The sequence below is a fragment of the Rana temporaria genome, chromosome 4, assembly GCF_905171775.1.
Source record: "Rana temporaria chromosome 4, aRanTem1.1, whole genome shotgun sequence".
Classification (NCBI taxonomy): Eukaryota; Metazoa; Chordata; class Amphibia; order Anura; family Ranidae; genus Rana; species Rana temporaria.
The window spans coordinates 422238526-422251303 of NC_053492.1; the positions used below are offsets into that span (position 1 = coordinate 422238526).

The 12778-nt window shown below is 45.5% G+C and overlaps 1 protein-coding gene and 1 long non-coding RNA gene across 2 annotated transcripts; both read left to right on the plus strand.

Annotated features, from left to right (window-relative positions):
• The first annotated feature begins 275 nt into the window (after positions 1-275).
• On the plus strand, positions 276-12454 carry LOC120937848. The gene is made up of 2 exons (XR_005748761.1): positions 276-710; positions 12261-12454. It is a non-coding gene; the product is annotated as an uncharacterized LOC120937848 (long non-coding RNA).
• Positions 9653-11704, plus strand: LOC120937846 (neurofilament heavy polypeptide-like). Its single transcript, XM_040351360.1, has 2 exons — positions 9653-10871; positions 10926-11704. The coding sequence occupies exons 1-2, from the start codon at positions 9763-9765 to the stop codon at positions 11482-11484; spliced, it is 1668 nt and encodes a 555-aa protein (XP_040207294.1). The 5' UTR covers positions 9653-9762; the 3' UTR covers positions 11485-11704.
• Positions 12455-12778: the final 324 nt, after the last annotated feature.

Below are 12778 nucleotides of genomic sequence, written 5' to 3' on the forward strand. Positions count from 1 at the left end.
TTGTATGTTCACAGGTATGTTGTATAAGGTCTTGTTGGTTTAGACCACATAGACAGGACACCTGCTAGGGTAGTGCAAGCCTAATATCATTTATATTAAAGTGGTTATAAACCCTCGAAAAAACAAACAAAAAAAAAAAATCCTGCAAGACCAAGGCATAATGAGCTATGGCTGTGGAGGGGGCGGAGCGGCGCGCTGAGAGCCAGGGCCAGGTGTCAGTCCAGGGATCTGGCATATCTTGACTCTTCGGTCCTAATGACGCGGAGTGTCCCTGTCATCACACAAAAGTCCTAAGAAGTAATCTACTCTCCTAAAATAGGAGTGTACATTCTCACTTTTCATGCTGCAACTGCTGCTGAAATCACCTTGGATGCTGAAAAATTCTCCCCCAAAGTGCACAGGATCCGACACTCTCAGTAGAATTGATGTCTTTGGTCCCCCGCAGCGCTCACTGAACTAATGCCCTTTGTGTCACCACTGTCTCATGTAGGGATTTGGAGTTCAGCAAGATTTGTCAGTGGGGGACCCAGGAAATCAACACTCCTGAAAGTGTCTGTTTCCCTGTGAATTCCACAGCACAAAGTTTTAGGATTAGAGCAGCACTAATATGAGCAGGCGGAAGAAAAAGGTGAGTACACACTTTTATTTTACAGGTAGATACATTCTTAGCAGCTTTTGTAGAGCCTTTTTAGGGAGCACACAAAAAAAAAGTTATTGCTATAGCAGGGCTAAAAATTTCAAGTCCTGAGCTACTAGCCAGGCCACAAGGGTTACGCGCCACCAGTTGCCCCGCCCAACTCCTACCATGCCCCATCCCTAATCCCGCCCTCATAAATTATCTCATGAAATGACACTTAAATGTTTTATGCAGAATTAAGTTACAAAAATACATATTAACACATTTATCAGTGCTGTCTTTCGGTGCAGCCTGACCAGTGCCCAGCAATGCAGCCTGACCAGTGCCCAGCAATGCAGCCTGACCAGTGCCCAGCAATGCAGCGTGTCCAGTGCCCAGCAATGCAGCGTGTCCAGTGCCCAGCAATGCAGCGTGTCCAGTGCCCATCAATGCAGCATAACCTTTGCCCATCAATGCAGCGTGACCAGTGCCTATCAATGCAGCGTGACCAGTGCCCATCAATGCAGCGTGACCAGTGCCCATCAATGCAACATAACCTTTGCCCATCAATGCAGCATAACCTGTGCCCATCAATGCAGCATAACCTGTGCCCATCAATGCAGCATAACCTGTGCCCATCAATGCAACATAACCAGTGCCCATCAATGCAGCGTGACCAGTGCCCATCAATGCAGCGTGACCAGTGCCCATCAATGCAGCGTGACCAGTGCCCATCAATGCAGAGTAACCAGTGCCCATCAATGCAGCGTAACCAGTGCCTATTAATGCAGCGTGACCTGTGCTCAAAGTAACACCCCGGTCCCCACTTCCTTCCAGCACACATCTCATTTAATCCTCCATTGTACCAATGCCTCCAGCACACTGTCATATTTACCAGTCTTCTGCAGCCACGAGGGTGCACACTGAGGGAGGACCGAGAGGGTTTGAGCCTGCCCACTTAGGACTGCCTTGCAGAGACATTTACCGCCCCACTCCTTAGATGTGCGGCAGGTGGAAGGCAGAGAAGGGCGGTCCCGGCCATCTTCTTTCACGTCTAGGGAAGTTCACTCTGTGTGCCTGTGTGGGGCAGGGAGGTCTGGCAGGTGGAGAGGGGCGGTCTCGGGCGGCTCATTCACAAGAGCACTCTGTGTGCCTGTGTGGGGCGGGGAGGTGGAGAGGGGCGGTCCTGGGCGGCTCATTCACGTCTATGGAAGAGCTTTCTGTGTGCCTGTGTGGGGCGGGGATGGAGGTGGAGAGGGGCGGTCCTAGGCGGCTGACTGTGCATTCCTATTGAAATGCCCACGCTGCAAGGCTCGTAGCGAGGCGGGGGGCACTGGCTATGCACTTCTGGGACAGCACAGCACTGTCCATACTCGCCCTCCTCATTTTTTCACTCGCAAAATGCGAGCAGGCGAGCACAAATTTTGAGGGCTGGCTATAGTATAGACCAGGTATAAGACGCATCAGCAGTTTTTGGTTTAATTTTCATAATAAAGATGTGACTTTACATTTAATTTCATAATAAAGATGAATTTTTATATTTTATAAGTCCCATCTGAAGTGCTGAACAATACATTTGTAATAAACTTGTTATCGCTTTTCTATGTAAGGATGCTCCTAAATGCTCTGGGATCCCCCAAATCCAGTGATCTGATTTTTTTTTTTTTTTTTTTAATAGAGGAGGATTAAACATCTGTCAGGTTTTTTTGTTTTTGTTTCCTTTGGGGAGATTTTCTGTAGGGCTGGAGTTTCTCTACCCGCATCACGGGAGCCCCCCCCCCCATGTAAATAGTAAATATTTATAATCCGACGGGTCGCCGGTGTTCCATCAGAATCGGCGACCCATCGGATTAGGTAACAAGTTTGCTAATCTGACAGAACATCTGCAGTCAGAAGAAAGCAGCAGCGGACATCTTACTACACCCAGCTACGTCTTGAATTTAACAGTAATTTCAGCAATAAAGTGAGTGGATATACTATATTTATATACGCTCACTTTATTGCTATAATTACTATTAAATTCAAGACGTAGCTGGGTGTAGTAAGATGTCCACTGCCTTCTTCTGACTGCAGGTGTTCTATCACATTAGCAAACCTGGAAGTGGTGGACGCATGCGCAGGTGATGGAACGTCACTTCTGTTATATAATCTGACGGGTCGCCGATGTTTCTATCAGAACACTGCTACCCATTAGAAAACGCAACGCAAGTGATGTTTCGGCTTACTGCGCATGTGTGATGCATTCCACACACTGTATAATCTGGTGGGTAGCGTCTGATGGAATACACAGCAGATTTGGACCACTCTGCATGCCCAAGCGGGGCGAGCTGCAGCAGGAGCGCATACCAATGACAATTGTAATAGAGACCCATCTAGGGTTGCCACCTCATCCCTTTAAACCTGAACATATATTAAAGTGATTGTAAGGCTTCCTTTTTTTTTTTTTAAATAACAAACATGTCATACTTCCCTCCACTGTGCAGTTCGTTTTCTGGGGTCCCTCAGCAGCTCCTCCCCGCATTAGATAACCCCCTAGGAGATCCTCACTGAAGCAATGGCACACATGCACAGGAGTGACGTCATTGCGGCTCCAGCCAATCACAGCGCTGGAGCAGTGATGACCGGAAGTGACCCCCGGGAGCGATGTCGGCCACCGGAGAGGTGTACGAGGACGTACATACTAGCTCATTATGCCTTTGTCTTGCTGCTTTTTTTTTTTTTCTCATAGGGTTTACAACCACCTACATCTTCTTGAAAATCATATATGTTCTGGTGCAAATATTATCCACTTAAAATGGAAGTAAACCCTCCATTACCATTTTCACCTACAGGTAAGCCTAGATTAAGAAAAAGAAAAATTGCGCTAATCAATTGTAAATTAAGTGAATTAATGAGGAGGCTGCAATAGCGTGAACTAACACAAAACAAATAAAAAAGAAAGAAAAATTGCGCCAACCAATATTAGATTAATGTAGACAGTGAAGTCCTTTGTGCCTTCTAACAGTGAGGCACAGAAAGAGTGTGCACTCAAAAAGTGCATAAATAATAAACAAATGGTGAACAAAGAGTCCAATAATAAAGTCCATAAACTGAATTCCGATCCAAACAGCACCCAGTGTGAAGATGAAACAGTTGTGACCCGCCACCGTATGGACTGAGGCTTACCACAAAGTAATTTGATAACAGCGTTAATCAAATTGTTGCAGGATATTTCCAGAACATCGGATAATGGCTAAACATACGCCGGGTCACGCTCCCTTTAAGGAATCCACGATGGGGTGCAGCAGCATACAATAGCGAATAGCGTCCTCACACCATGTCACAGCCCAGTCAGTGTCAGCATAAAAGGAAGGAGACCGCACATAGGGTAGTATGCACTTAACAGGTTTTAATTAAAAGAAGATTAAAACTACTTACAGACAAATGTAAATAGAAAGCGAATAAACAATTGCCGGCCGGCATCTAACAGGAGCCCTTCCTGTACGCGGTGACGTCACTGCACTCCGTCCCAGACGCGTTTCGTCACAATCTGACGTTTTCAATGGGAATGGGCTCTGCAGTGACGTCACCGCGTACAGGAAGGGCTCCTGTTAGATGCCGGCCGGCAATTGTTTATTCGCTTTCTATTTACATTTGTCTGTAAGTAGTTTTAATCTTCTTTTAATTAAAACCTGTTAAGTGCATACTACCCTATGTGCGGTCTCCTTCCTTTTATGCTGACACTGACTGGGCTGTGACATGGTGTGAGGACGCTATTCGCTATTGTATGCTGCTGCACCCCATCGTGGATTCCTTAAAGGGAGCGTGACCCGGCGTATGTTTAGCCATTATCCGATGTTCTGGAAATATCCTGCAACAATTTGATTAACGCTGTTATCAAATTACTTTGTGGTAAGCCTCAGTCCATACGGTGGCGGGTCACAACTGTTTCATCTTCACACTGGGTGCTGTTTGGATCGGAATTCAGTTTATGGACTTTATTATTGGACTCTTTGTTCACCATTTGTTTATTATTTATGCACTTTTTGAGTGCACACTCTTTCTGTGCCTCACTGTTAGAAGGCACAAAGGACTTCACTGTCTACATTAATCTAATATTGGTTGGCGCAATTTTTCTTTCTTTTTTAAGCCTAGATTAAGGCTTACCTGTAGGTGTTTGCAATATCTCCTGAACCTACACGGTTTAGGAGATATTTTCAAAAAAAAATGCACCGTTGTTTACGGCGCATGCGTGCCGTAGACAACGGCGCAGGCACACTGAGAATGCCGGTTGTCTGAATGGAGAATGCCGGCTTTGACGGCTCCCGCTCGCATGCGGGGAGTGACGTCATCACCGCTCCGGCCAATTTTAAATTGGGGGTTTACAACCGCTTTAATGACCACCCTGTGGATGGGTGGCCACTGTAGGCAAAGCGATGTGCTGGTACGTCGCTGCCTACTCCCAGGTTTAGGGTGCGTGCATATTCGGCCCTACCCTGCTCCTGCTGTACAATTACAGCTGTCAGTACAATGCGGCCTGGCAGGGTATTAAGTGGATAATATTTGCGCCAGAACATATATGATTTTCAAGAAGATGTTTAACCACTTAAGGACCAGTCGCCACAGTTGTACTGCGGCAGGTTGGCTCCCCTGGACGAATCGGCGTCATGGTACGTCGGAGGCTTCTGACAGAGACAGAACGGAGTTATGTCAATGTACATAGACAGATCTCCGTTCTGTCAGGGAAGGAAAGATAGATCTGCTGTTCCTACTGATGAGGAACAGCGATCTGTCTCTTACAGTCAGTCCCATCCACCCACAGTTAGAAACACTCCCTATGTAACACATTTAACCCTTTGATCACCCCCTGTTAACTGTCTAAATGTCACTGGCAGGAAGGGGGTTATCAGTGGCTATTTTTAGCTCTGATCGCTGTATAAATGTCACTTGTCCCAAAAAAGTGTCCGATCTGTCCGCCGCAATGTTGCAGTCCCGCTAAAAATCACCGATCGCCGCCATTACTAATAAAGCAAAAAAATTATAATAAAAATGCCATAAATATATCCCCTATATCGCCGACATACCTTTGAACGGTAGAACTTTTTTTGCGTGGAGATCCGTGTGTGTCTCAGTCTTGGCCCTGTTAGTTGGCATGAAGGTGGGGAAAAAAAGGACAATGAAATTGTTATTAGAAACATGGATTGTATTCTTCTTCCAACATAAACATGAACTTCCATGATCACCAAAAATATAAATTGGTAAATGTTAAACAATTGCGTTTACAAACAAAGACAGTTTACAAAGTTAAAGTGGTTGTAAAGCTTTGTATTTTAGGGGGTTACCTTGTGGGCGCGCTCTCCAGAGTCCAGCATTTGCATCCATAGACACGAATACCAGACTCAGCCCCGCCCCTTGCGTCATTGGATTTGATTGACAGCAGCGGGAGCCAATGGGATATTGTTGTTATGGCAGAAGCTAGCTGCCATTACCATGGTGTCCTCTTCTTCAGTGAGTGGTCCGGTTTCAAATAAAAGTGGTCTCTGCAGCGGATTCGCTTCCCGGTGCCCTCCGCCGCTTACCGGAGCCGGGTCTGCTCCCTGGCTTGGTATGGAGACGAGTGAGGGGAAGATGGCATTTTGCATTGTAGTGTAAATATGAGATCTGAGGTATTTTTGACCCCAGATCTCATATTTAGGAGGTCCTGTCATGCTTTTTTCTATTACAAGGGATGTTTACAAGTGACCCAATTATTATTATTTTTTTGTAAAGAACAGTGTAAAAACAAAAGGTAAAATAAATAAGTAAAAAACATTTTTTTTAAACACGTCCCATCCCACCGAGCTTGCGTGCAGAAGCAAACGAATACGTGAGCAGCACCCGCATATGAAAACGGTGTTCAAACCACACATGTGTGGTATCGCCGCGATCGGTAAAGCAAGAGCAATAATCCTAGCCCTAGACTTCCTCTGCAACTCAAAACATGTAACCTGTAGAATTTTTTAAATGTCGCCTATGGAGATTTTTAAGGGTAAAAGTTTGTTACCATTACACGAGCGGGCGCAATTTTGAAGCGTGACATGGGCTAACTTTACTGTTGTCTTATTTTTTTATTTACATTTTTTTTTTTCAAAAAAATGTGCGCTTGTTAGACCGCTGCGCAAATACGGTGTGAAAGTACCGCCATTTTATTCTCTAGGGTGTTAGAAAAAAAATATATATAATATTTTGGGGTTCTAAGTAATTTTCTAGCAAAAAAAGGAAAGAGTCTTGGTCCTTAAAGTGATTGTAAAGCTTTGTTTTTGTTTTTTTAAATAAAAAAACATGTCATACTTGCCTCCACTGTGCTCGTTTTGTACAGAGTGGCCCTGAACACTGTGTTCTGGGGTCCCCCGGCGGCTCCTCCCCACGTCAGATAACCCCCTAGGAGAAGTGCTCTCCCGGGGGGTTACCGTGCCATCATTCGGCGTCCATAGCAACCGAATGTATGACTTGACCCCACCCCCGCGCCATTGGCTGCGCTGCTATCAATCTATTCAGTCAAGGGCTGGGAACAGTGGAGAGAGGGACAGCAAATCACTGCCAAATGAATTCCAGGGCTCAGGTAAGTAAAACGAAAACGGGGGGGCTGAGGGGGACGATGAAGTTTTTTCACCTCAATGCATAGGATGCACTTTAACTTAAAGGTGTTGTAAACCTTCGTGTTTTTTCACCTCAATGCATCCTATGCATTGAGGTGAAAAAACACCTTGTGGTGTTCGGCCCCCCAGCCCCCCCCCATTTTACTTACCTGAGCATTTCCGTGGGCGCGTCCCCGTCCCTCCATCTTTTCATGGAGTCCTGGCCTTGATTGGATAGATTGATAGTAGCGCAGCGATTGGCTCCAGCTGCTGTCAATCAAATCCAATGACGCGGGAGGCGAGGCTGAGCCAAACGTGAGAGTGCCCGCAAGGTAACCCCCCGGGAGAGCGCTTCTTCTAGGGGGTTATCTAATGTGAGGAGGAGTCATAAGAGCCGCCGAGGGCTCCCAAAAGAGGAGGATCGGGGCCACTCTGTGCAAAACGAACTGCACAGTGGAGGTAAGTATGATATGTTTGTTATTTAAAAAAAATATATAACGAAGCTTTACTATCACTTTAACAGAAAGTACAAAACCTACCAAACATATCTTGTGATTCTGCAAATCCCAGGCTCAATAAATAATAACAACAGAATGGCTCAGTATGTGCTACAGACTGCAGTTACTGGAGCTCCACTCTACACAGAAATCATGTACAGGAACCATCTGGCCTCCACTTCCTGTAGTATTGTTTATTTGTTGGCTGTTTCATTAAAGTTCATTTAAAAAAAAAATAACAAAAGCGGTTTTGTGGAGGCCACATGTTTCCTGGTGACTGTAGAGCTCCAGCTGCAACGATTCACAATAAAGTTCAGTAAAAAAAAGTAAAGTAGAGTGGAGGCCACATGCTTCCTGTGAACGGTGGAGCTCCACTTTGCAGCCAGACCCCTCTCGACCGACCCTTGGATTCTGACAGTTTTTCCTCAGATTAGGCGACATGTCAGACGGAGTTCTAAGCACTGTATTTCATTATATAACCTCAGTTTACTGTTAGGCCTCTTTCACATTGAGGCGTGGAGCCGCGGTGACGGTATAGCCGCACTATTTGTAGCGCGGCTATACCGTCGTATTTACTGCGATATTCGGGCGCTAGCGGTGAGGTTTTAACCCCCGCTAGCGGCCGAAAAAGGGTTAATACCGCCCACGTTGTGGGCGGTATTACCGCACTTTCCCATTGATTTCAATGGGAAGGCGCGGTATAGGAGCGGTGAACACACCGCTCCTATACCGCGGTAAAGATGCGGCTAGCAGGACTTTTGGAGCGCTCCTGCTAGCACACCGCTTCAATGTGAAAGCCTTCGGGCTTTCACATTGAACACTACAGGGCAGGTTTTTTCATGCGGTATAGCAGCGCTATTTTTAGCGCTGTACCGCATGAAAAACGCCTCAATGTGAAAGGGGCCTTAAAAAAAAGTGTAAAATGCAAATCTCCCGTGGGTGTAACAAGATGTCCGCTTGCCCCTGTTTCGTCACATATAGCGACCCATCACATTTGGCTACCTGCTGGAGTGCGCATGCGCGACGCCGCCATATGCATTTTAACACTTTTACAAATGCTAAATTCTCATCAAAAAGCAATTACTAAAACGTCAACAAATTCCTTTCAGCTAAATTTTTTAGCTATATTCTTCTTCACATTCGGCTACCCATCACATTTGTAAAAGTGTTGGAACGCATATGGCGGGGTGCAGCATGCGCACTCCAGCAGATAGCCAAATGTGATGGCTAGCCATATGTGTCGAAACACCCCCTTCTCCATGTATCCTTACTATGGAGGAGTGCGGAGTGTAGCAAGAAGGCTGTGACGAAATGTTACTTTCGTTACACACTCTGACAGGTCGCCTAATCTGACGAAACAGGGGCGGAGAAACTGTGGTTTATCAGATTACAGGTGTTCTGTTGTTTCGTCATGTTATGCGACCCATCATAATGTGTAACGGAAAAGATGTTTCGTCGCCGTCATCTTGCTACACCCCGCACTCCTCCATAGTAAGGATACACTGAGAAGGGGGCAAGCGGACATCTTGTTACACCCACCAGAGTTTTGCATTTTACACTTTTTTTTTAACAGTAAACTGAGGTTATATAGTGAAATTACAGTACTTAGAACACCGTCTGAATGTTTAGATGTTGAATTTTAGTAGCGGCAAGCCTGCTGATCTCATAGATTTGCTAATCTGACAGAAGTTCTCTGATTTTAAAATTCAACATCTAAAAATTCATACGGAGTATTGTATTTCCCTATATAGCCTCAGTTTCCTGTTAAAAATAAGTGTACAATTCAAAACTCTAGTGGGTGTAACAAGATGACCGCTTTCCCCCCTTCTGAGTGTATACCTACTGTGGAAGGGTGCGGGGTGTAGCAAGATGGCGGCGACGTAACGTCACTGGGCATGCGCTCTTCAACTATTTGGTCGCTTCAGTTGAACGTTCTCGGCTCGCACTGCGTGACGTCACTCCGCCAGCGCCGGAAGGGAAACATGAAGTGTTCGCGATAAGACGTCTGAGACCCGATTGTAGAGCCGATTTGTCGCCTAAATAAAACAGAACAATGGCGCTCTCCAGTCCACAGGTTATCGAAGAGAACACAGAAAGTGACAAGCTTCAGAAATATTCCTGTGATATCTGCCGTAATAAATGCGTTACACCAGGTTCGCTGGCTCAACACCTCCTGAGCAAAAAACATAGACATCAGCTGAAGTTAAGTAAATCCCAGGAGCCGAACGTTGCAAACCGATTGAGCTCCTTCATGAAGGCCCACATGAACGAAGACCCCATTGTGGGCCTGGAATATATCATAGAGAGCAAGAAGGACTCATCATATACATATACCTGCCAGCTGTGCGGCTTGCTGATTTGCCCCTTGCCGACCATAGTCGCCCATATCAGTCATTCAAAACACACTAAATGTTATATTAGTAAACATTTTCCTCACTTATTACCCCAATTCGAAAAATTCCCCAAAAAAGATAATGTGAAAAGTGTGAGAGATGCTGCAGTAACGATTCTGGAACTGCAGGGGAATAAGAAAGAAATTCAGGAAGTGCTTCCTGAGAATGACGGTAAAATGAGGGAAGCCTCTGAGGACACCCCACCATCCAAACCGGAGAGTGACGGTAAAATGAGGGAAGCCTCCGAGGACACCCCACCATCCAAACCGGAGAGTGACGGTAAAATGAGGGAAGCCTCCGAGGACACCCCACCACCATCCAAACCGGAGAGTGACGGTAAAATGAGGGAAGCCTCGGAGGACACACCACCATCCAAACCGGAGAGTGACGGTAAAACACAGGGAGCCTCCAAGGACCCTCCACCATCCAAACCTGAGAGTGACGGTAAAACACAGGGAGCCTCCAAGGACCCTCCACCATCCAAATCTAGGAGTGACGGTAAAATGAGGGTAGCCATCAAGGACCCTCCACCATCCAAACCTGAGAGTGACGGTAAAACACGGGGAGCCTCCAAGGACACTCGACCACCCAAACCTGAGAGTGACGTTAAAATGAGGGTAGCCATCAAGGACCCTCCACCATCCAAACCTGAGAGTGACGGTAAAACACGGGGAGCCTCCAAGGACACTCCACCATCCAAACCTGAGAGTGACGTTAAAATGAGGGTAGCCATCAAGGACCCTCCACCATCCAAACCTGAGAGTGACGGTAAAACACGGGGAGCCTCCAAGGACACTCGACCACCCAAACCTGAGAGTGACGTTAAAATGAGGGTAGCCATCAAGGACACCCCACCATCCAAACCTGAGAGTGATGGTAAAACACGGGGAGCCTCCAAGGACACTCCACCATCCAAATCTAGGAATGACGGTAAAATGAGGGAAGCCATCAAGGACACCCCACCATCCAAACCTAAGAGTGGAAATCTTTCTCAATTAAAATTGAGTCCATTACCATATCAGGAGAAACGTAAAAGTTATCGCTACAATAAGGTGCTCCAAAAATTTAATAGCAATGACCCACCTTTAGCCAAGAGGAGCAGGCGTTGCCCTGGCGGTGACTGGGATGTCTTACCCTCAACAGCGCACACTTCAAAGCATGAGAGCTCACACTATAATAAGAGCCATGCCATTAGAAGGGATTGTCCAGCTCCACAGGAATTAGAGTTCAGAACAAATGATGAATTTTTTGAATATTTTGCTAATTTTGTGATCTCTAATGATGAAGATGTCGTCTTTATTCGGACGATTACCCAAAACTGCATTAAGGCATTGACACGCTTTAAGCAAGAAGAAATAGAGAGGCGGAAGACCAGTCATTAGCCTGAGGCTCCATTGGAGGACACAAGCAGGACTGCCCGAGAAATCCGGGTATTTTAGAGGACGAAACACAATCGCATTCATCAAATTCTGAAACTTCGTTGCTCAAAGACCACTCAAATCCCCCATCGGACCCCATCCCTAAAAATTAAGCCACCAACTTATTTTTCAACAGTATTTAAGTGGTTATAAACCTTTGAAAAATGGAACCCCCCCCCCCCCCCCCCCCAAAAAAAACAGCAACACAAAGGCATAATGAGCTATGGAAGGGGCGGAGCGGCTCGCTGAGAGCCAGGGCTAGGTGTCAGTCCAGGGATCGGGCAGATCCCAACTCTGTGGTCATAATGATGCGGAGTGTGCCTGTCATCACACAAAAAGTCCTAAGAAATCTACCCATAAAATAGAAGTGTACATTCTCAATTTTCATGCTGCAACTGCTGCTGAACTCACCTTGGATACTGAGAAATTGTTCTGGCTCTGACATACTCAGTAGAATTGATGTCTTTGGTCCCCCGCAGCGCTCACTGAACTAATGCCCTTTGTGTCACCACTGTCTCATGTAGGGATGTGGAGTTCAGCAAGATTTGTCAGTGGGGGACCCAGGAAATCAACACTCCTGAAAGTGTCTGTTTCCCTGTGAATTCCACAGCACAATTTTTTAGGATTAGAGCAGCACTAATATGAGCAGGCGGAAGAAAAAGGTGATTTACAAACTTTTATAGGTAGATACATTCTTAGCAGCTTTTGTAGAGCCTTTTAAGGGAACACACACAAAAAAGTTATTGCTATAATATAGACCAGGTATAAGACGTATCGGCAGTTTTTGGTTTAATTTTCTTGGGTTCATAATAAAGATGTGACTTTACATTTAATTTCATAACAAAGATGCACTTTTATATTTCATAAGTCCCGTCTGAAGTGCTGAACAATACATTTGTTTGTAATAAACTTGTTATCGCCTAAATCCTGTAAACCCAGCTTACTTGTTAACAGTAGTCAGGGAGTTGGCTGTATATTAATTTTTTTTTCTATGTAAGGATGCTCCTAAATGCTCTGGGATCCCCCAAATCCAGTGATCTGAATTCATAAGTTGCAACGTTCTGATCTATTTGCTGCAATATTGAAGATGCACTGACCTTGGACAGTATTTCTGATTTTCTAATTAATTTTTTTAGGGTAAGTGACTCAAAGTACTGAAGCTAGAGTAGTATGCCAGGAAATTCGTATTTCCAGATGGAGTTCAGCAGTGACTGCTTCCATACTTCTGTCAATACAGGTTTCCTTTAAAATATATCTA

What these genes read in the sequence shown, in the direction of transcription:
- LOC120937846 (XM_040351360.1), top strand. Translation starts at nt 9,763, where the DNA reads ATGGCGCTCTCCAGTCCACAGGTTATCGAAGAGAACACAGAAAGTGAC. An exon ending in TCCAAACCTGAGAGTGACGG is followed by an intron (nt 10,872 to 10,925) that starts TAAAACACGGGG and finishes TGAGAGTGACGT; the next exon opens with TAAAATGAGGGTAGCCATCA.